Below are 23,057 nucleotides of genomic sequence, written 5' to 3' on the forward strand. Positions count from 1 at the left end.
CCTGTTAAAATACTACCTCCATTCATGATTTAAAACCAAAACAAAACAGGGGTGCCTGAGTGGCTCAGTCAGTTGGTCTCACTCGGACTCAGGTCATGATCTCAGGGTCCTGGAATTGAGCTCTGTTCAGCTCCCCACTTAGCGAGGAGGCTGCTTGTCTCTCTCCCTCTGTCCTTCCCTTCACTCATGCTCTCTCTGTCTCTCTCTAAAATAACTTTAAAAATCTTTTGAAAATAAATACATAGGGACAACTGGATGGACAGGTGGTTAAGCATCTGACTCTTGGTTTAGGCTCAGGCAGTGACCTGAGGGTCATGAGATCGAGTCCCACATGAGGCTCCCAACTCAGCACAGAGTCGGCTTAGGTTTCTCTCTCCCTAAGAGAGAGTTAGTTACTTGCCCCCCCACTGCTCAGTTACTCGCCCTCTCTCTAAAATAAATAAAATAAAAAATTTTTTAATGAGTAAATAAATAAAACAAACAAAACAACTCATAACAACCTAAGGATGTAAAGGATTTTCTTCGACACCATTCTACAGACTTCTTCATTAATGGTGAAACATCGTATGTATTCCCTTTAATATCAGGTATAAGGTGAATGCATCCACTCTCACTATTTCAATCCATTTTGAAGATTCACACCAATAACGCGGGTGGGGGGGAGGAAAGAAAAAGTGCAAAGATTGCAAAGGAAAAAAATCAAGCTGTTGTTATTTGCAGATGATACGATTGTTTCAAACCCAATCCTAAAAAACCTACAGAAAGTAATATTAGTACTGATGGGATTCTAGTAGGGTGCTAATATAAAATAAAGCTCAGTTGTATTTTCATCTGTCAAAAACAAATGCTAGAAAATTCATTTCAAAAATATTAAATGGGGCTCCTGGGTGGCTCAGTTAAACCTCTGCCTTCGGCTTAGGTCATGATCTCAGGGTCCTGGGATCGAGTCCCGCATCAGGTCTCTGCTCAGCGGGGAGACTGCTTCCTTCTCTCTCTCTCTCTCTCTCTCTCTCTCTGCCTGTCTCTCTGCCTACTTGTGACCTCTCTCTGTCAAATAAATAAATAAATAAATTCTTAAAAAAAAAACCAATTAAATGGGGCACCTGGGTGGCTCAGTGGATTAAAGCCTCTGCCTTCAGCTCAGGTCATGATCCCAGGGCCCTGGGATCAGGCCCCGAATAGGGCTCTCTGCTCAGCAGGGAGCCTGCTCCACACCCCCTCTTGCCTCTCTGCCTATTTGTGATCTCTGTGTCAAATAAAATAAAAAATCTTTAAAAAAAACAATTAAGATATAATTTAAAGTAGTGTCAAAAATTTTTGATCAGCAAAGATACTGATTTCTCCTAAATTCATCTACAGATTCCATTCAATTCCAATCAAAATACTGACAGCGTTTTTGTGGAACTTAACGAACTGGTTCTAAAATTTATATGGAAGTACAAAGGGACAAGAACAGCTTAATTGCCAAGACACTCCTTTTTTTTTAAGGTCTTATTTATTTATATTAGAGAGAGAGCATAAGCAGGAGAGCAGCAGGCAGAGAGGAGAAGCAGACTTCCTACTGAGCAGAGAACCCTACTCAGGACTTGATCCCAGGACCCCGGAATCATGACCTAATCCAAAGGCAGACGCCTAACCGACTGAGCCACCGAGGCACCCCAATGGCCAAGATACGCTTGCAGAAGACCAGTGAGGAGAGGTGCAGAACTTGCATTAAAAATGATCTGTCTTGGGGTGCCTGGGCGGCTCAGTGGGTTAAAGTCTCTGCCTTCAGTTCAGATCATGATCTCAGTGTCCTGGGATCGAGCCCCAAATCGGGCACTCTGCTCAGCAGGGAGCCTGCTTTCTCCTCTCTCTCTGCCTGCCTCTCGGCTTACTTGTGATCTCTGCCTGTCAAATAAATAAATAAAATTATCTATCTTAATTAAGTCATTGTAAATGAAACAGTGCAGTACTAGAGCAGGCAAAGAGACCTTAAGAACTGAGAGCCTCAAAGAAACTAATACATATCTGAAATTGGTAGCATTACCAATCATGGGAAAAAACAAATTATTCAATAAATTGGTAGAACAATTCTTTATCCATATGGAGGAAAAATTAAAATTGGACCGTAAACTCACACCATTAAAAAAAAAAATCAATTTCATGGGCACCTGGGTGGCTCAGTGGGTTAAGCATCTGCCTTCAGCTCAGGTCCTGATCCCAGGGTCCTGAGATGGAGGCCCACATGGGGCTCTCTACTCAGCAGGGAGTCTGCTTCCCCCCACCCCCCCGCCAGTCCCCCTTGCTCATGCTCTCTCTCTGTGTCTCAAATAAAGAAATAATGTCTTTTAAAAAAAATCATTTTCAGGTGAGCTAAACAGCTGAATGCAAAGACAAAATGATAAAACTTTCAGAAGACAAAATAGACGACTATCTTTATGAACTTGTATGTAGTAGAGAAGAAGGATTCTGAAATCACACATGCCAGCAGGGTGGGGAGAGCAGAGGGAGAGAGGGAATCTAAGATTTCCCCACTGAGCACAGGCCCAACTCAGGGCTCCATCTCCAGACCCTGAGATCATGACTTGAGCCAAAACCAAGAGTTCGCCGCTTAACCAACCAAGCCACCCAGGCTCCCCACAATTATACAATTTCTAAAGGGAAAGATTTAAGAATTGCATTCTAAAAATTAACAACTTCTGTTCATCGAAACACACCATAGAGTGAAATAATAAGCCAAAAATGGGAGTATATATTTACAACATACATAGTTGCTTAAAGATTGGTCTCTAAAATATATAAAGAACCCCTATCAACCCATTAAGAAAAAATGGGCAGAATATTTGCAGATGTGTGGCACAAAGGCTAATTTGCATTTTAAAAGGTACCCATCTTCATTAGCCAACAGTAGAATTCAAGTCAAAACCACAGTAAGCAATCACTTCCTGCCCACCAGATTGGCAGACATTAAAAACAGTATCAAGTGTTGGTAAGGAAACAAATAGTACTCTTTACTCCGTACACTCCAGGGCAGACTGGGGACTGACCAAGCCACTTTAGAAAACTGAAGATGTACATAGCCTGGATCTCAGCAGGTTCACTTCTAGAGAAAGTCTTGACTAAGGAGACATGTCTAGGATGTATGTAGCAGAGCAGAGACGTCTGGAAAACCAGCGGCTGGACGTTGGCAGGAAGAAGTGAGTCGCAGAAGAACATCATGTAAGGTCCTGAAACATACAAACGGCATCCTCCCGTTAGAAATACCAGGATACGTGAAAATATTCAGAAAAGCAAGGGAATGATGAACACACAACCCAGGATGATTAATCACGTCTGAGAGGAGAGAGGGCGTGGGACACGAAGGGTACCCAGGGGACCCCAGAGGTAAGAGCGATGAGCTTGTGTTTAAAGTAGGTGCTGAATCATTAGTCTTTTTAGTCTACTCCGTCTTGTTAAACAGTCAGTGTGAGTTACCCAGGATAGCAATACCCAGGACACCTAAGCCCAAGCCTTAAGTCCCACGGGACTTGGGAAGAACATGTCGTAATGTTCTTTGGTCACCCCTCAGGAATAAGCAAATGATTTTGTTTTTATTTTTATTTGTAAAACAGGTTTTCCAGCTGAGCTAGAGGCAGGGTCCCCTCTGACCCTGGTGGACTGAGGATTGTGAATGTGTGAAGTTGTGTGTGTGTGTGTGCATGCACGTGCGCCAGGGGAGGCAAGAAAAGGGAACGGGGTGTGGTGGGAGGGTTTAGGGCCCCGAAGACAAGGAAGTCTCCACGTGGGAGAGGCTAATGGGAACGCTCATCATAGCACCCAAAGAAAATGAGGATTCACACTGAAAACACCGGTTCATAAATACTGCGTCTACTCTCACCGCCTGATGGAACCAGTTTGATTCTGGCCAATAGCCAACAGGGATAAAACCAGGGCCCGATTTCACAGCGCCCTTGAGGATGTGCCTGGTAAATGGGCACCTGGGAAGGAATTATGTCAGCTCCTACCAACTTCTCATCCTTGTACGGTTCTCCCATCCACCAAAAGGGCCTCCGTCCTGTTTGGCCTGTCTTTCAGGGGACAGGGTGGAATAGGTCGACCTCGCCTAATACCGCGATTGCTCTGCCTTAGTTTTTCCTGGAGCAGAACTTGGCACTGACCTCCGGCATGGCAGAAAGACAAGCCCATCCGGCCATTCATTCTTTGCCTCGGCTTGGGGCGGGAAGGTAGGTGATGCATGAAGCTAACTGGGAAGGGGCCCCGTGGAGCTGGTCTGGCTTCTCCAGGCTCAGGGTTTGAATCAAAGGTTGGGGGGGGGGGTGTTGCAGGGGAGGGCCGGGAGTCTCCGTGGCTCCAGTTGGACTGTCTTCAGATCTCCAGCTGTTGGGTCTTTTTGGTTTTTATTACATTAGCCTTAAAAAAAAGTTTTTAATCAGCAAGAATCAGTGAAGCAGGCTTTATGGTGCAATAATTCTGCATGTTTTGTTATAAATATCCCCAGGCAAAGTTAAGGTTATTTCATACCACTATCAAAGTAACACGCCCGCTTGGGTTGCAACAAGGAATCTTGCGAGGCCTCGCAAGCAGGAAGCATACCATCTGCATTTTAAGAGACTTTTGTTTTAATAAAATGGGCACATATTTACCCATAAAAGAGATTGACCAGCTTGGCAAATTCAGAACCCAGGAGAAGTCAAGATACAGAGACAAGCCACATTATTTGTTGAATTTAAAAAAAAAAAAAAATCACCCATCCACCCACTTCCCAATAACAGCACTCAGTTGTGGGTTTTGGCCATACTGATGTTTACAATAAACTCTCGGAGCTCAAAGGCTCCAGGTCCAGCACCAGAGGCCTCGGCTCTATAGAAGACGCCCAGATCTGTTTTTTTATTAAGAACTAAGACTTTCCCCCTTCCACTCCCTTGAAAAAAAACATCAGATGAAAGTTCGAAATTGTTAAATCCAGGATGAAAAGACACTCCCCTGGTTCTGTTTCATAGATTGCATTCGCTCTTGTTTATTTAGACCCTGAAGAGTTTTGGCCCGGGGGCGCCGGGAACTTGCAGAGGGGCCACGCGGAGGCAGCGAACCCCCCGCGTTCTGCTCTTTCCTGCGCAGGCTCACCGACTGGCCTCTCAAGACACATTACCAAACTCCAGACTCCCTGCCAGGGAAGATTTCACAATCCTCTCTCACCAAACTTCCCTAAAGCTGCTAGTCTTTTTTTTTTTTTTTTTTTTTTAATTTCAATTTCAGTTAGTTACCATACAGTGCTCTGTTAGTTTAGGAGGACACTATAGTGATTGGACACTTTCATAGGACCCCGGGTGCTGGTCACAAGTACTCTCCCTGATCCCCGTCACCTATCTACCCTCTACCCACCTCCCTTCTGGTAACCAGTAGTTTGTTCTCTATCGTTCAGAGTCTGTTTCTTGGTTTGGCTCTCTCTCTCTCTCTCTCTCTCTTTTTTTCCCCCGTGTTTGTTTTCTTAAATTCCAGATATGAGTGAAATCATATAGTGTTTGTCCTTCTCTGACTTATTTCCTTTAGCATTAATACTCTCTAGCTCCATCCATGTTATTGCAATGGCAAGATTTCATTCTTTTTATGACTCAGTAATATTCCGTTGCATATATACCACTCTTTTTTATCCACTCATCAATCGATGGGCACTTGGGCTGTTATCCATAATTCGGCTATTGTGGATAATGTTGCTGTAAACATCAGGGTGCATGTGTGCCTTTTGAATTAGTGTATTTATATTATTTGGGTAAATACCTAGTAGTACAATTGCTGGACTCTAGGGTAGTTTTATTTTTACCTTGTTGAGGAACTTCCATACAGTTTCCCAGAGTGGCTGCACCAGCTTGCATTCCCAACAGTATAAGAGGCTTCCCCTTTCTCCACATCCTCGCCAACACCTGTTCTTTCTTGTGTTGTTGATTTTAACCATTCTGACAGGTGTGAGGTGATAGCTCATTATGGTGATTTTCATTTCCTTCATGATGAGTAATGTTGAGCATCTTTTCATATGTCGGTTGGCCATCTGGATGTCCTCTTTGGAAAAATGTCTATGCATGTCTTCTGCCCATTTTTAAATTGGATTATTCATTTTTTGGGTGTTGAGTTTTATAAGTTCTTTATGTATTTTGAATACTAACCTTTTATCAGATATGTCATTTGCAAATATCTTCTCCCTTTTGTTAAGTTGCCTTTTTGTTTTGTGGGATTGTTTCCTTCATGCTGCAAAGCTTTTTACTTTGATGTAGTCCCAATAGTTTATTATTATTATTTTAAGATTTTATTTATTGGACAGAGAGTGAGAGAGGGAACACAAGCAGGGGGAGTGGAAGAGAGAGTGGGAGAGGGAGAAGCAGGCTTCCCACTGAGCAGGGAGCCAGATGCAGGACTCGATCCCAGGACCCTGGGAATCATGATCTGAGCTGAAGGCAGACGTTTAATGACTAAGCCACCCAGGCACCCCTTATTATTTTTTTTAAAGTAGGCTTCATATCCAGGCTGGGGTTTGAACTTAGGGTCCTGAGATCAAGAGTTTCAGGTGGTACCGACTGAGCCAGCCAGGCGCTCCCCATAGTTAATTTTTGCTTTTGTTTCCCTTGCCTCAGGAGACATATCTAGAAAGAAATCGCTATGGCCGATGTCAGAGAAGTTACTGTTTGTGTTCTCCTCTGGGATTTGTATGGTTTTATGTATCACATTTAGGTCCTTAATCCATTTTGAATTTGTTTTTGTGTGTGGTGTAAGAAAGTGGTCCACTTTCATTCTTCTGCATGTGGCTGTCCAGTTTTCCCAACACCATTTGTTGAAGAGCCTGTCTGTTTCCTATTGATATTCTTTCCTGTTTCATCAAGAATAATTGACCATATAGCTAATGGTTCATTTCTGGATTCTCTATTCTGTTCCAATGATCTATGTGTCTGTTTCGGTGCCAGTACCATACTGTCTTGATGACTATAGCTTTGTCATAGAGCTTGAAGTCCAGAATTGTGATGCCTCCAGCTTTGCTTTTCTTTTTCAAGGTTCTTTGGCTATTCGGGGTCTTTTGTGGTTCCATCCAAATTTTAGGATTGTTGGCTCTAGCTCTGTGAAAAATGCTGGTGGCATTTTGATAGGGATTGCATTAAATGTGAAGATTGCTTTAGATAGCATAGACATTTTAATAATATTTATTCTTCTAATCCAGGAGGAGCATGGACTGTCCTTCCATTTCTTTGTCTCATCTTCAATTCCTTTCATGAGCCTTCTATGATTTTCAGCATACAGGTCTTTCACCTATGGTTGGGTTTACTCCTAGGAGTCTTAGGTACCATTATAAATGGATTGATTCCTGAAGTTCTCTTTTCTGTCACAGATTTCTGTACATTGATTTTATATTCTGTGACTTTACTGAATTCGTTTATCAGTTCTAGCAGTTGTTTGGTGGTCTTATGACATAATATGTCATCCGCAAATAATGGAAGTTTTACTTTTTCCTTGCTGCTTTGGATGCCTTTTATTTCTTCTTGTCTGATTGCTAAGCCTAGGACTTCCAGGACTATGTTGAAGAAGACTGATGAGAGTGGACATCCCTGTCTTTTTCTTGACCAGAGAGGAAAAGTTCTCCGTTTTTCCCCATTGAGGATGTTAGCTGTGGGTTTTTCACATGTGACCTTTATTATGTCGAAGTATATTCCCTCTCAACCTACTTGGCTGGGCATTTTTGTCATGAATGGATATTATACTTTGTCAAATTAAATCTGCAATTCTTGAAGCAGAGGTTGTCCTGGATTGGAAGGCAGTATCTACAGGGTGTCAGAATTAGTAGGAAAGCTGTGTGTTCGCTTACCTTTTCGTTGGCTAAGCAACTCATCCGCCCCAGCCAGGGCCCTGGCCATTTGCATACTGAGTCATGCAATGATCCCACAAGGCAGGCATCCCTCCCCTGGCACAGAGGACTCGCAGAGGCCGGAGAGGAGAGGAAGGTGCACAGGAGGGCAGGCTCCTCGGTCACGTGGGGGGCAGAGCTGCCCGCTGTGCCCTCCTCACTCTTTCCTGCCATCCCCCTCTCTGCTGTCCTCCCATGGCTTCCCTCCGCCATCCAGGTGGGTGAGTCGTGAGAAACATGGGCAGCCTGAAATGCCCCAGGAACCCGGCCTTGGAGGCCGCCAGTGGGACAAGTGCTGTAGTATGGAGACAGCAGAGGGAGGTCCTTGATGTCAAAGCATGCATTCGGATTTTGCGTTGGAAGCCTTGGCCCTGACTATAGGGCCACGGTGACCCTCCCTCTGCCCTGAGCTATACCCTCTCCTTCAAGTTCTTCTTGGGGGTGCATCTCAGGGGCACTGTTGGCCTCCTGTCCCACACTGAGGTGCAAAATAAATGTCTTGATCGTCCTGAACTCCAGCCCCACATTTCTGGGCTGTGCAGTGACGAGGCCTCTGACAATGTGGTTTGTGAGCTGGGGGCAGTGGGGAGCCTCTACCCAAATCTCAAGTAATATCCCCTGGCCCTGTTGTAACTTGGGGCTTCCCTTTGAGCCTGGGTGGTGAGAGCCACAAGGGTGAGGCTGTCCATCTAATCTCCCTCGCAGCCATAAATCCAGGCACAACCCCTTGGGGCTGACCTATGGTGTTAGCTTGGAAGGGCTTTCTTCTCTTGAACCCCTTCCCATAATGGACAGGCTAGGCTACTAGTCAGTAAACTAGTTCCCCTGGCCAAATGACTAGGAAGCCCATTGGTTAACAGGCCTCTGGATGGTGCTGCAGTGGACGAGGTGGGGCTCCAGTCAGGGGTAGAAGGATCTCTCTTTGTGGGTCCCAGGGCTTCACTCCCAGAACAATAGGGTGTTGGGAAAGGCAATGGCCAAGCTTCTCCCTTCAGCTTTCTGGTTGATGTGGTGAGACAGCATCCAGTCCAGTGCAGAGAAATGGTTGGGAACCCACTGGAGCCCAAGGCTGGAAGGAGAGGGGGCTATGGCAGGAGGTACAGGTGATCTCCAGGTCAGAGCTGCATGGGGGAAAGAATGGCTTTGGTGAGGCTCCCGGACCCATGCACGGGTGCCTAGGAAGCCACAGGAGTCTTAATTATAGAACATGTTTGAAAAGGCTTTGCCAAGTTCATGGTTCACATGGCACAAGCAAAGCTTCTGGCTCTGGCTCCTTCAAAGGGCTCTGCACTTGGAGGATCCACCTAAGTAAGCCCTCTGGGAAGAGCCCGGGACCATGCCTGGGACTGAGAGGCAGCCTGTGCTGCCACCAACAGTCAGAACAACCACCAGGCCCTGCCCAGCCGGTTTGGCTCCTGCTGACTTCCAGAATTTCCATTCCAGAGGAGCTTAAAAATGATGATAAAAGCCCTAATTAAGGCTTCTGTGGGCACTTCCTCCCTCAGGCTCAAGCTACCTGGCACGCAGCTGAGAAGCTTCCCAGGTGCCAAGTGCCTGGGGAGGGGACCCCTGCTGGCACTGACCACCGCCCCCACTCCCATCAGGGTCCACAAACACTCCCTCCACCTTCAGACCTCTAACCTAATGTGGACTTTACCTGAAGCAAGGTTGCAGCGAATGGGGAACTTCTCTTGTTAGCACAACGCAAGTCAAGTGGGGCCTCAGGGGACCCGCCCCAACCTGGAGCTGTGTCCTTAGCCTTAACCCACCCCCACCAGTCCCGGGGCTCAACAGGGGTCCCCTTCACATGCCGGCTCAGGCAGCAGGACAGTGACCCACCCACTGGCTGTTCTCTCAGGGATGGTGCCTGGCAGGCAGGTAGGGCCATCGTGAGATGTCCTGTCATTAATCCTGCCACGCAGGAAAGACCAACGCCAACGAATGGAGGTGGGCTGGTGTGTGTGACCTGCGGGCCAAAGCGGAGACTGTCAAAGCGGAGGACCTCTAGCACCTACGTTCAAGTGGCTCTTACCTCTCATGTGCCGTGTGCGTACCATCAGCATACTGTAATTACAGGGCTTTGAGTCTGGATACAGGCCCTACGCCACCACCAGTGGAATCTGACAAGAGAGTCCGGCAAACTCCCGGACTCCTTGAACGTGGCTTATGAACAATGTCATTCTGTCCTTTGCACTTGACATGCTCCGGCCTTAGTGACTAAAGTATTCCCCAAGTAAGACACATCACAGTGCCTTTGCCTTCTGCCTGCACAACCTCTTTCCTTGAAGCAGAAAGGGTCCCCAGGCCCCATCTCGTGAAGAACAGGCCCTCCTGTGTACCCCACAGAGCCTCACACATCCTCTGTCCCAGCACTCAGCACACACCACAGTTATTTGGTGACAGGTTTGTCTCCCCCGTGTGGCTCATCTCTGTCTACCTGTCACAGTGTTTGGAGTACAATGGACATGTGATAAAATAAAAGTTCTATCCTTAAGCTATCTGGTGTTTATCCTTTTTCAAAAAGAAAAGGAAACTGAATGCAGAAAAGGGGAGAAAAACAGGAGGATGCTAACAGCAACTGACACCCTCCCACAGTGCTCAGTTCATCCTTCACCCTTGGCACACTGTGTTCCAATCACCTGCTATGGAGGGAGCTGCTAGAGGTAGGGCACGTGCGCTCTCTACCCGGGCACACCCCTGTAGGAGATGTACTGCTTGGTCTACAGCAGGCACCAAATAAATGTCTGTTGGGCGCATGGCAAAATCAATGAACACAAGAAATTTAGAGACAAGAGCAGCACTACCACACACGGAGGGACAACGGGAGAGTGCATTGAAGTGTATCCAACCTACGAAACAGGACCTTCCTATCGGGAAGGAAGAGCCAAAGGCAGGAAGACCTGTCCCTGGTGAACGGGTGCAAATATTTGGCCATGGTGCCCAAGCAAATGCCCAGATGTCAGACTGTCGGCCCACTCCCTCCTGCAGGCTCACAGCTGCAGGTGACACTCGACTGGCCTTTGGACTGTCCCCCCTCACTGGGGTCCAGCTCCCGCTTTGCCACCGACATTTCATGGGCATTAGTTTTCTCTTCTGTAAAATGATGTGCTTGTTCCAAGCTCTCTGAAGTTCTTTCAAGTATTCATGTGTCTAATTCCACCCCCTCAAAACTCTGTAAAGGGTTATTTTATAGGTAAGTCTTGGATGAATGATGACCCTTACAGAGCCCAAGAGAGATATTTTAAAGTATAAGATGGATTTATGAATCAAATGGGAAATTCATGGGGGTCAGCCCCCAAGATTGTAATTGTACACTTTTTTCAGAATCATAATCTCAATGTAACCTACATAGCTCATCTACGCAGTCGGCCTCGAGTGCCGCAGTTATCTGTTATTGCTGAGAATGCTGCAATTACTTTTATCATCGTGGATGAAAAACTTGGGGGGCCCAAGGCATTCTGATGCAAGTCAAAATGGAAATTTAAAATGTCAAAGATGGGGGAGAATTTTCTTACAAATGCAACAAGCTTTACTACCCTCTCCTAAGAGAGGAAGGCCAGGTAGAGAAAACTGCCAAGCCTTGGCCCCTCTCACTGGAAGAGTGGTGGTGTTTCTCTTTGGCAGACAATCCTTGTAACTTTTCTCCAACCCTCCATGGCATTGACCGCTTTGGATACAGTTAATAGATGTAGCTAGCTAAGTCACTCGTTACTTTAACTTTAGACCCAGTATTTGCCTTAGAAACTGACACAGCACTGCCAGCTTGCATAAGAAAATATATTTTTATATTACCAGTGTCCCTAGAAAATGCTGCATAATTAAGTGCATTCAAGTGTCATGGTTTCCAGGCAAATCACCTCATCTCTCTGGGCTTCCCTGTCTTATTCTGAAATCTGACTGTATGGCTAAGGTTCAGTACAGCCATAAAATTCCCAAGCCTGGATCTGATCTGACCCAGAGGGGTATGAAGTTTTAAGCAAACCTAATAGAAAAGACCAGATTTACTAAAAATATCAATGAGAGAGTTGGTAGTGTCGTGAGATGTGATGTATTGTACGATCCCAAGTCTCCCGGGCATCTGGTAAAGTGCAGATTCTGACCCAGCAGCTCTGGGGGAGGGGCCAAGGTTCTGCATCCAACAAGTTCCTGGTGATGCCATGCTGCTGCTGGTTCACCCGCCGCACTTTGAGCGACAAGGGTGTAGAATATCTGCAGTGCCAAAGCCTCCCTCTAACAAGACCGCCAAGGGCACTTTCTTGCATGAGATTTGTCTTGTTTTCTACCTGTGACACTGGCCATGCCAGCCACAGCTGTCTGCATTAGCCCCTGACACTGGAGCAGCCATCTATAGGCTGGCCAGAACCTATGAGGTAGTTCAGCACAAAACTCACATCCAATAAGGATGTATATCCAAGAGGAAGAACATTTAATAGACCTAACCACTTCCTCTCTCAGGTTTGAATGTGATGCACAGAGAGAGAATTGTGCCCAGATGCAAACATGTCCAAGAAGGCAGTATAAAGAGAGAACAAAAACAGTAGCAGAAACATTAGTAGGAGAAGCAGGGGTGGCGTGGCTGGGGCACTGCCCCATCGGAAGCACTGGAGTTGAGAGAAGGGGATTCTGACATCGAGAAGACAAGATGACAGGGATGCCAGAGTTTGTGCTGAATGGTGAATCATTTTTTCAGTTCTCCTAGCAGCGTGGTTCAGGGTGCTGTATACGGACTTTTCCTGTCGGCTTTGATTAAATCTCATGAATGCAGACACCTTGAACATTCCTATGTAGCTTGTGACCCTCGTGGTGATTCTTCTTTTAAGATTTTTATCTATTTATTTGACAGAGAGAGATAGGACATGAGCAGGGGGAGCAACAGGTGAGGCAGAGGGAGAAGCAGGCTCTCCTCTGAGCAGGGAGCCTAATGTTCGATCTCAGGGCCCTAGGATCAAGACCGGAGCTGAAGGCAGATGCTTAATTAAGCCACCCAGTCGACTGATTCTTCCATTCAAAGCCATCCTTTACTTCACCTAAAACTTTACTGCAGCAAACACCCCGAGGCATTATTAATGTATCATTTATGCCCACATTTCTCATACCGTTAAGGTTCCACCTCAGCTCATCCTGCTAGAGCCAGATGATCAACTCTGCCAAAAAGTAATGGCAGAAGAGGGGAGGGAAGGGTCTACTAGTTAGCCTGACTGCCATAACAAAGTATCACGAAATGGGGGGCTGAAGCAACAGAAATCTATTTTTTCATGATCCTGGGGCCAAGTCCAAGATCGAGATGGCAGCAGGGCTGGGTTCTTCTGAGGCCCTCTCCTTAGCTTGTAGATGATGTAGATGGTGCCTTCTTGCTGTGTCCTCACATGGTTTTCTTGCTGTACTCATACAGGGTCCTACTCTCCTCCTCTAAGGACAGCAGTCATATTGGATTAGGGCCACTCCAAAGACTTCATTTTAGTTTAACTACATCTTTAAAGACCCTGTATTCAAATACAGCTACATTCTGAAGTACTTTGGGTGGGGGAACACCCCCAAAATAGATTTCTGTTGTTTCCACCTCCCGTTGTGTGGATCTTCCAAACCATTATTAGGCTCTTCTTCCGAGAAGGCAGCTGGGCTGGCTAAGCACAGGCTAGGTGGTGAGTAACACCGAGCGCATTCTCCGGAGTTGCTCATGGAAACACTATGAACTCGGCAGTGGCGTGATCGATCTGATACAGGCACAGCTGGCTGTGGAGTGCTATCAGAGCAGGTTAATGGTCTGATGTTGGAGGGAAGCAACAGGCTTCACAGTTTTATAGTGGGTCCTATCCTAGTCAGCACATGGTAGGCAACTCGAATGAATGCATAAAGTGTGCTTAGGAAACGAGTGGGTGACACAGGCTGAGAGGGATAATGATATCGTTGATTTATTAACTTGAACTCAAATGTCCTCTGTACATCACAGAATCAAAATTTAAATGACTGTGGCTAGAACCAACAGGCCAAAACAGAAGGAAGCACGGCAGAACATATGAGGTTTTCTCTTCAGGTTGATAAAGGCAATCAGAGCAGTGCTTCTCCAGCTTCAGGGAGCCGAGGAATCATCTGGGGATCTTGCTAAAATACAGGTTCTGATTCAGTAGGTCAGGATGGGCCTTGACATACCATGTTCCTAACTAATTCCTAGGTAAGGAGAAGCTGCTGGCCCCCGGCTCCTCTTGGAATCATGAGCATGAAAAAGCCCTGGGGTGAGTCATTAGCCACAACCCTCGTACGTCCACAATCTGACTTTGCACCAATAGCACTATGGACTTCTGCCCTAAATAGCAAAGGGGCTTGCAACCCTCCCAACTCTCTAAGCCCCGTGGGCTGTGTTGCGTGGAGTGTGGCAACCACATTTTAATGTGGCCTTTCGTGTGGTGGAATACAGCCAAGGGAACAATTAAAATACTGAGAAATCTAGGTGACCATTGTGAGAATTGAACTGGGTCCCTTCAGTTGCTGACATGAAACATAGGAAAGGAAAGGAAAGGAAAGGAGAGTTATCCTCACATAGTTAAAGAAAGTTCTATCACATGGATCAGAGATTAGCTCTGAAGCATTAACAAACAAATAAAACAACAAATCCACGCCCTTCCCCCCAACCCTGCCCTGGCTCAGTGTAGGAATCAAACAAGAGTGGAGTTGCTGGGTTTGGAGAAACCTAGGTTCAAATCCCAATTCAACTCTTTTCTCTGTGACTTCTGCTAAATCATTTCCTCTCTTGCCACACCAGTGTCCTTATCTGTGAAGCAGAAATCCTACAAGCAGCAGCTATCTGGAGTGTTAATTCAGCTGTATGAACTGCGAGAATAGATACACCGTTAGTTGTTTACACATGAGATGTTTATTTCCCGCTTGCATGTAGGCCAAAATGGTGCTCTTGGTCAACAGGCAGTTTTGCTCCAAGCCACAACTCAGTGAGCCAAGGTTCCTTGTATCTGGTGGCTCTGCCATCTTCAGGCGGGTGGTCTTGAGCCAGATTGGAAATGTTGCACATCACTTCTCCCTACGGGTCTTTGGTCAGACTTCAGACACATGGCCACATTTAACTAAAGGAGACTCATGGTCTAGCTGTGCATGCAGGAGGAAATAGGTCCCTGCCACTCTCTCATGAGGCTGTGTGTGTCGGGGGGTGTGGAGGGGCAGGGTTTAGATAGCACACAGATGGAATGCTTAGTATGGCCCCGTACCTGAAAGTCAGTACTTGAGAAATTGCTACTGTTATGTAACTTAACAGTATAGAAGTGGACCCCAAATACTAAATTACAGGGAGGCAGATTTCAAATTAAACCAAGGCAGAATAGGGGCGCCTGGGTGGCTCAGTGGGTTAAGCCGCTGCCTTCAGCTCAGGTCATGATCTCAGAGTCCTGGGATCGAGTCCCGCATCGGGCTCTCTGCTCAGCAGGGAGCCTGCTTCCTTCTCTCTCTCTCTCTCTGCCTGCCTCTCAGTGTACTTGTAATTTCTCTCTGTCAAATAAATAAATAAAATCTTTAAAAACAAAACAAAACAAAACAAACAAACAAAAAAAAACCAAGGCAGAATATAGAAATAACAGGATAATTCAAGTATGGCTTGTGTAAGATACTAAGGTCATCACCAAGGGCACTATTCAAGTAGAGGACCTGTTTCAGGGATGATGAAGGGAGTTCTTTTATTAGATGGGGTTAGATAACCTTTAATAGCCTCAGAAATATCCAGAACTTTGGGCTGCAAACGCATGGCTTGATTTTAAGTGGATTTATACTTAAATGTGGTGGACTAGACCACATTAACATCTTGTTCAACAGACAAGCTCATCTTGGTAACCTAGTCTGTCCCTTAGCAACTGTCACTCGGTAACCTTGCCACAGCTTTAACTGGATAGAGGATGCAACATCTTACTGTCTTGCTTGATTGGTATCTTTCCTACTCCCCCACGCCTGCCTCTGCATCTTCCAAAAAGAGAGATTAAAACTCGATCTTAGAAACCTGAGATTTCAGTCTTCCCTTGAGATAACTGAAGACACTGAGCCATGAAAACAAGTTTTGAGAATCTGCTCAATGATTGTTCCTATGCTAATATTTTAGGCAAAGGCTGCTGTTTTCTGACCTTTACATACTGCATTCAATAGACTTTCCTGTGGGGCTCTCCCTGGAGTATATGCAGACTTCTAAAGGCCTTTCCCCAAAAGCACTGCCAACCGTCTGCCTGGTTATTTAGTAAATCTGTAAGAAAAAAGAGAGGATGGCTTCTTAAAGCTGTAATAGGCAAAATACACATTCTTTTAAAATTAGTTAGGATCTTTTAAATATTCTATCTCAGAAGAAATCTGATAAAAACCTGAACTGCCTATAGTGACCCAAGATGTAAAGGTTTTTTATTTATTGAAAGACAGACATCACAAGTAGGCAGAGAGGCAGCAGGCTCCCTGCCAAGCAGAAGCAGAGAGCCCGATGTGGGGCTTGATCCCAGGACCCTGAGATCTTCACCTGAGCCCCTAAGGCTTGACCCTCTGAGCCACCCAGACACCCCCTAACCCAAGATTTAGAACTCAGTATTAACTCCCAGTTTCAGAGGCTAATGCCCTGTCTGTGATTAGTCAATGAAGCTATTCTTGACGTTTCTCCAGTTTCCAAGTCCGTCCTTGGTGATGGGTCTCTCCCCAGGAATTCTGGACTTTGCTCCTTCCTTTCCTTCCCCCCAAAATATAGGAGGCAGATTCACTTGAATACACTACTCTAAACACTAGGACAGCACATCAAAATACATCAAAGATACATTTCTCAGAACAAAGCCACCAAAGGCTTTGCCTGAAGGGGAAGAAAAGAGGGGATAAGGACAGACATCTTGACAGAAGTCAAGCTTCTAAGTCTCCACTGTAAAGAGTTACAAAATCAGCCCTTTCCATTTTAACAACCATTAACTTCTCACTGTTATTGAAGTCAAAGGCAGAAAACAGAAGTATCAGGAATACTTAATCACATATAGGATCCTCCTGCAGTGGGCTGAATAGTGTCATTCTCCCCCACCCAACCCCACCCCAAATTCATGTCCACTTGAAATCTCACAATGGACCCTATTTGGAAATAGTCTTTTGCAGATAGATGTTGGTTAAGGGCCAAGATGAGATCATACTGAATTAGAGTAGGCCCTAAATCCAATGGCTAGGTGTCTTTATAAGAAAAAAAGGACACAGAAGACACAGAAGCAATGTGAAGATGGAAGCAGACGCTGGCATTCTACTACCGTGGCCAAGGAACATCAAAAGCCACCAGTAGTTGGACAGGCAAGGAAAGCTCTCTCCTAGAGCCCATGGAGGGAACCTGGCGCTTCTAACACCTGGACTTCAGACTTCTGGCCTCCAGAACTGTGAAAAAAATGTTTCTGTTGTTCGAAGTCACCCTATTTGTGGAAATTCATTAAGAAACTTCTACAGCTCAATACAGATGAGTAACAATGCTTGAGTTGTTCTTTGACTGGGGTCTAGCCCAGCACCACCCACTTTTTGATAATGGCAGAAGCCCTGGAAATGACACAATGTACCATTTATCCAACTGTCTTGCTCTCCTCCACGTTAGAGGTGACCACTGTCTACTTCTATAGGAATTAACATTGCTGAGGAGTACCCAGTGAGACATTCATACTGCCATCTGCAGGTTTAAAGGTTCTTTGGAGACCACTAAATACAATGAAGTCAATGCATGTTTTTCTTCAGGAAGGTGAAGGTGTAAGATAGAAGATTTCATCAAGAAGCCAACCTTTCCTTCTTCTTCAGACAAAAGCCTCCACTAAAATTACAAACAGAAGTTACTAGTCCAATAGCCTAAACCTCATGGGTAACATTTCCATACTAGTTTTCAATGTGCTAATAAACAGCTTAGGTAGAATTATGGCAGTTCTCCTTCCTAGTTACCTTATTGTGTAGATGGTGAAAGCAAGCAGTGGTGAGATTAAAAGGTACTTCACTTCACCCCTAAGGACAACAAATTAAAATAATTTTAAACAAATCCAAATGCTATATGAGGAAATGAGAAACATGGCCTTGATAATGGTTTGAAGGGCAGATTTTGAAAGCAAAGTTTTATTCTCCTATTTGTGTTTTTCTTCTCATTTTCTCCCAGCATTTCCAATGGTATGTAGGAAAGAATACAAAGCTGGATTGATAATATTACCAAAACTTCTACAGATTTAACACAGAAAAAAAAAAGCATACTGTTAAAAAAAAAAAAAAAAAGGAAGTGGGGCACCTGGGTAACTCAGTTGGTCGGGAATTTGGCTCTTGGTTTTGGCTCAGGGCATGATCCTGAGGGCCTGGGATCGAGCCTTCTCGGGTACAGGGTTCCATGCTCAGTGGGGAGTCTGCTGAGGGATTCTCTCCCTCCGACCCTCCTCCCGCTCATGTGTGTGTGTGTGTTTTAATAGGAAGAAATGCACCAATAATATTAATGGTTTTTTCATTTTCCTTAGGATCTTTTATTTTCCAGATGAGGACACGAAGGCACAGAAAATTTAAATATTTTGCCCAAGGTCACACAACTGGTAAGAGGCAAGACTGAGATAGGCAGCCAAGGCAGTGTTGCTTCAATACCACCTACAAGAAGAAAACTTAGAAGAGAGTCAACCTGGCATTGTAACTTTAAAGGATAAGAGCTGCCATTAAAACTGCTCTCATGGTCTACCCACAAAGTCAAAATCTTAAAATGAGTTCCTAGGGAGTATTTTCTTCCTACAAATATTCAAAGTGCTAGGTCCACATGAATTCTGAACCTTTTACTGTTACAAGTCTGTTCCTCTCACCTACCAGTCGGTGTTCCTGTATACAGTGGTGAACTGTAGGTTGCTTACCTGTATAGCAATGTCTTAATGTTTCCCAAAAGAAAAATATGGCGAAGAAATTCTACTGTAGACCAATTTTTAACTGGTGAAACAACTTCAGAAAAAAAGTAAATGTGTCAATGCAATACAACTGAAATGCCCATAAAATTACAGAGAAGTGGTTAAAAAGTCAGAGAAAAAGATACTGGATCATATGTAAACCACACCCACGTTGGGGGGGGGGGTCCTTTCTGTTCAGGGAGGAGTATGAAAGTACCTGAAAAGATAACAGTGCTAACAACAATAAAATAAAAACTAGCTACCAGGTTGTATATAAACATATGATATATTGTACTTTTATTTCATGCAGAGTCACCAAGTATTGTTGAGGTCAGACTTTTAAAAACACAAGTTGGTTCATTATACAACTAAGAATAGAGATAAAGTCCAACTTAATCAGCCTGAGATCTTGATTCCCTGTTTTTCTAAATATGCCCTAATATTACTTGTGTTCTTTGCTGCGACTATGACATAATTAGTATAAATGGCATTAATTCTAAATAAAGTTTGCCAAAATTCTAACAAAACAAAATTCACCTCAAATGCAGGTTTTAAGAAATACAGGCTTTAAAAGAATGTTAAATGTTGCTCTCTTTTAGAAGGATCTTGGATCTTAAAGATACTCAAGAGGAAACAATTTAAAAGGTCAGTCACATTAAATGTAAATGGGTGGAATATAGCAGAATTTTATATTTATATATAAAGTATATCTCCATAAAGTTGATTAAAAAAGAAAAGGGTAAGAGAGTTTCCAGTACTTTACTCTTACTGATCATCACCCAAGATAAAAATTGAAGCAGAGGATCACAAACTTTAATACTTAAAGAGTTCAGACAAGGGAAGGTAAACTTATGCCCCCAAGTCTAAAGTTAGTAGGTACTAGATGGTTCCAGAGGATTACCATACACAAGGATATACCTAATGATTCCAAACCTTCTGAGTTTTCAAAAGAAGTGGAAATATAGATTTTTGTAAATTAAAACATGGGAGGCACTGTATAAGTCACAGAGAATGCATGTATAGATCGAATCTACCCCAAGGCCACCATTTTGCAAACTGAGCAGAAGAATACTTTGGATACACCATATTTGTTCTTTGGTGGGTAAAATACACTTCATAACACAAAGTTTAAATAATATATATTAAAAATAAATTTTGAAAAAGAATACTTTAATAAGAAAACCCCAGTGGCCCAAGAAAAGCTTTTATAATGACTACGCTTAGCTTTCTTTGTGAGTCAAATAGCATGCAAATCTATAACTATTCCAAAGAAAGTGATACAGTAACTTGGATTTGAAGTCAGGTTCTAATGCTGATACTCCAAAGTAAGTAACAATCAAAGCCAAGAAAGAGCCACTGCCCGGCCCCCAGCTGTGGGGGCTTACTACTAAAGATACTGGTTTTCAAAGTCAGGGAATGAGCAAAGTTATTCTTATAATAAAATAATTATTTTAATGAAGTATTTGAAATAATTTTAAGCATCTGATCAATAAGATTATACACAAATATGGGAATATGCTGCACTTTACAAAAAATAAAGCTAAGCATTTAAATATACAAAAACAACTTTGGGTATAGATCTCTTCTGAAAGTATTCTTTTAACATATACATAATTTATAGCATTTTACACAATAACTTGCTGAAACAAAAAAATGTGGACAATTTAGCATTTACTACCATATAGAACATGGCCGTAACAGTCCTGATGGGAAGAACAGGATGAGGAGTAACATACTAGAGGTGTATTTTTCCCCCTGAATTCTTTTCCTAAAAAGCAGCTATCTTGTTTTGTTTTAAAACCTTCCTGGAGGATTTACTGGTTCTTTCTTATGTGATTCTAAATATAGCTATTACTTTTCACAGCTACATGCCACAACGGTGGAATTAAAAAAAAAAAAAATAAAGAGGGTTTGCTTTACAAAACATCAGCTTCCTTCTCAGATGAATATATATATATATATATATATATATATATATATATATCACATGCTTCTCTTCATACATTTAAAGACAAGAGCTCCAACAATGCAATGCTGACATTACCTTTTGAGTACTGAATCCAAAATGGAGTCCTATTGTTAAAAATTTCTAATCATCAATTAGCGTTTTTTAAATGCAACAAGATGCTTAAAACTTGCAGTAACGAAAAAGATTTCACAAAACTATCCTTTGTGAGATTTAAAACAATACACAAAACAAAAAAATAACTTCTTCCTTTTGAAATACTACAAATTTGAAAATGTTTGTTACATTTTCCTTTTTGGTTGGACTGTGATTTTGTCCTGTCAACAAAACCTATACCAGCTGTGTTGGGAGTGCCAATCTCACCCCCAGAATGGAGGGGGCACCGCAGCACACTTCCCACTCTGGGATTCCAATTTCACTTTCCCCTCCTCAGGCGAAATGCAATGCCCCTTCATTCCTTCCAATACTTCCCACCTTTCCCAGTTTCCAGTGAGGTATATCAGCAGTTCCTGTTTTACAGTTTCCCAGACAAGAATGTCCCCTCATTCGGTATCAGAAGCAGCATATGGTGATGAGCCAGAGAACCGCAACCTCAGGCACAAACTATTCCCATTTGCCTCAGTTTTGACAACATTGGGATGCAGCTGATCAAAGTCACCACAAACCCTATTCTGTGGCTCATCACCTGCAACTACAGAAGGTGACTGTCAGAATCAGCTATGCAACTTCTGATCCCAGCCCAGAAAACCTAACACCTTGAGACAGGTTTAGTAGAGGACGAAATTCAGTTTGCTTGGTAAGGAGTTATTCTTCCTTTCTTTCCCTTGCATCTTAATGCTGGCTGTATTAGGGAAATCACCTCACCTGTTAACAGTTTGGCAAATGAAGCAGGTGGTACCAAACAGGGCCTTGATTTGCTGTAATTAAATGTACAGGTAGGCAGAAGCCTATGTCTGTATAAACTGTGTTTCATTAACCAATTTCCAGAAGACAAAGTTGAATTCTAATCATTAAGAACCCCATGGGATGTATAAATAAGATTTAATAAAAGTTTATAGCTGTAAACAATAGTCTTCCCTACTGGTGATTATTTTCCGGAAACTGAAACTTCAGGAGGGTGCAACAGTGCTCTTTATGTCTTCTTTGGCAGTAAACAGCAAGGATCTGGATGGAGAGTGCAGTGGTCACTTCAGAAGGGCAAGGTATAGAGCTCGAGAATACCTCATCTCCCTTTCCTGTTCCATACAGAATATCAAGTCCCTGAGACAGATTCTTGTGATTCTTGGACGAAGCAACTGTTTGGTAGCTGTCAGGCTGGATGTCCCAGAAGCAAGAAGATTGTCTTTCAAGCCCTAAACAGAATAAATAGAAATAAAGGTTTAAAGAAAGTGATCTCTCATAAAGGGAAAAGCTGTCTTCAGAATGAAGAGCTGACTAGCTTCTGGCCACTGAGTTAGGTGCTGGAGAGACTACAGTGATGCAGCAGTCTCTACCCTGTCCCCCAGCAGCCCCACCTCATGGGGGAAGGCCAACTGCCACACCAGTTCATGACCTCATTCATTCTCTCTCTCACCTGGGCCATGGAGACAGGCTCTTAACTGATTTCTCCCCTTCTAGGCTTGACTTTACCCCATTCTTCGCTGTGTACCGAAGGCCAGACCTTCCTCTTTAAAGGTCTTAGATAAAACTTTTGGGAGTGATGGATGTGGTCATTATTTCAGTTGCAGTGATGACTTCATAGGTGTATGTAAAGAAACCTACCAGACTGTGTGCAGTCTCTTGTGTATCAATTATAAAAACAAAAAGCACCCTACACGGCTCACATCCCACCGTTCTGTTGTTCAGAAATCTCTCACGGCTCACCACTACCCAGAGCAGTTACCTGAGCACTTGTTAAACTGGTAACTATGGGACTCACCTCCCACGCATGATCCCTTTGCTTTCATTTAACACTGCAGCACATTGCATGGGTGCTGTCTCCATTTATCAAATGAGAAAACTGTGCTGAGACAGGTTATGCAACCTGTATAAAGTCACACAGCAGAACTGAACTGTGACTCAATTTCTAATTGGATCTGAAGTGAGTGCTCTTAGTCACTGGACTATATTATCTACCAAATCAGGTACAAACTCATCACCTGGCATCCCTACAGGCTCACTTCCCACTGCTCCTTTACAAAGCATCTTAACTCTGGCCAATAGATAGAGATTTGCAAAAGGCCATTCCAGACCAATCTACTTTTCTTTTCTTTTCTTTTTCTTTCTTTTTTTTTTTTTTTTCATTTATTTGAGAGAGAGAGACAGCAAGAGAGAGCATGAGTGAGGAGAAGGTCAGAGGAAG

General features: G+C 43.8%; 1 protein-coding gene across 2 annotated transcripts in view; it reads right to left on the minus strand.

Annotated features, from left to right (window-relative positions):
- Nucleotides 1-548: 548 nt before the first annotated feature.
- TAF4B (TATA-box binding protein associated factor 4b) overlaps nucleotides 549-23,057 on the minus strand; it is a 153,985-nt gene continuing 131,476 nt past the window's right edge. Inside the window, exon 15 of one of the 2 annotated variants that reach the window (XM_082698893.1) lies at nucleotides 549-3,209. In XM_082698893.1, the coding sequence (XP_082555019.1) occupies nucleotides 3,198-3,209 (12 nt within the window). In that variant the 3' untranslated portion in view covers nucleotides 549-3,197. Of the gene's footprint in view, nucleotides 3,210-20,179; nucleotides 22,069-23,057 lie in introns of those variants that run through there. The other variant, XM_082698892.1, reaches the window with a different exon arrangement.

The sequence above is a fragment of the Mustela nivalis genome (assembly GCF_964662115.1).
Source record: "Mustela nivalis genome assembly, chromosome: 14".
Taxonomy (NCBI): Eukaryota; Metazoa; Chordata; class Mammalia; order Carnivora; family Mustelidae; genus Mustela; species Mustela nivalis.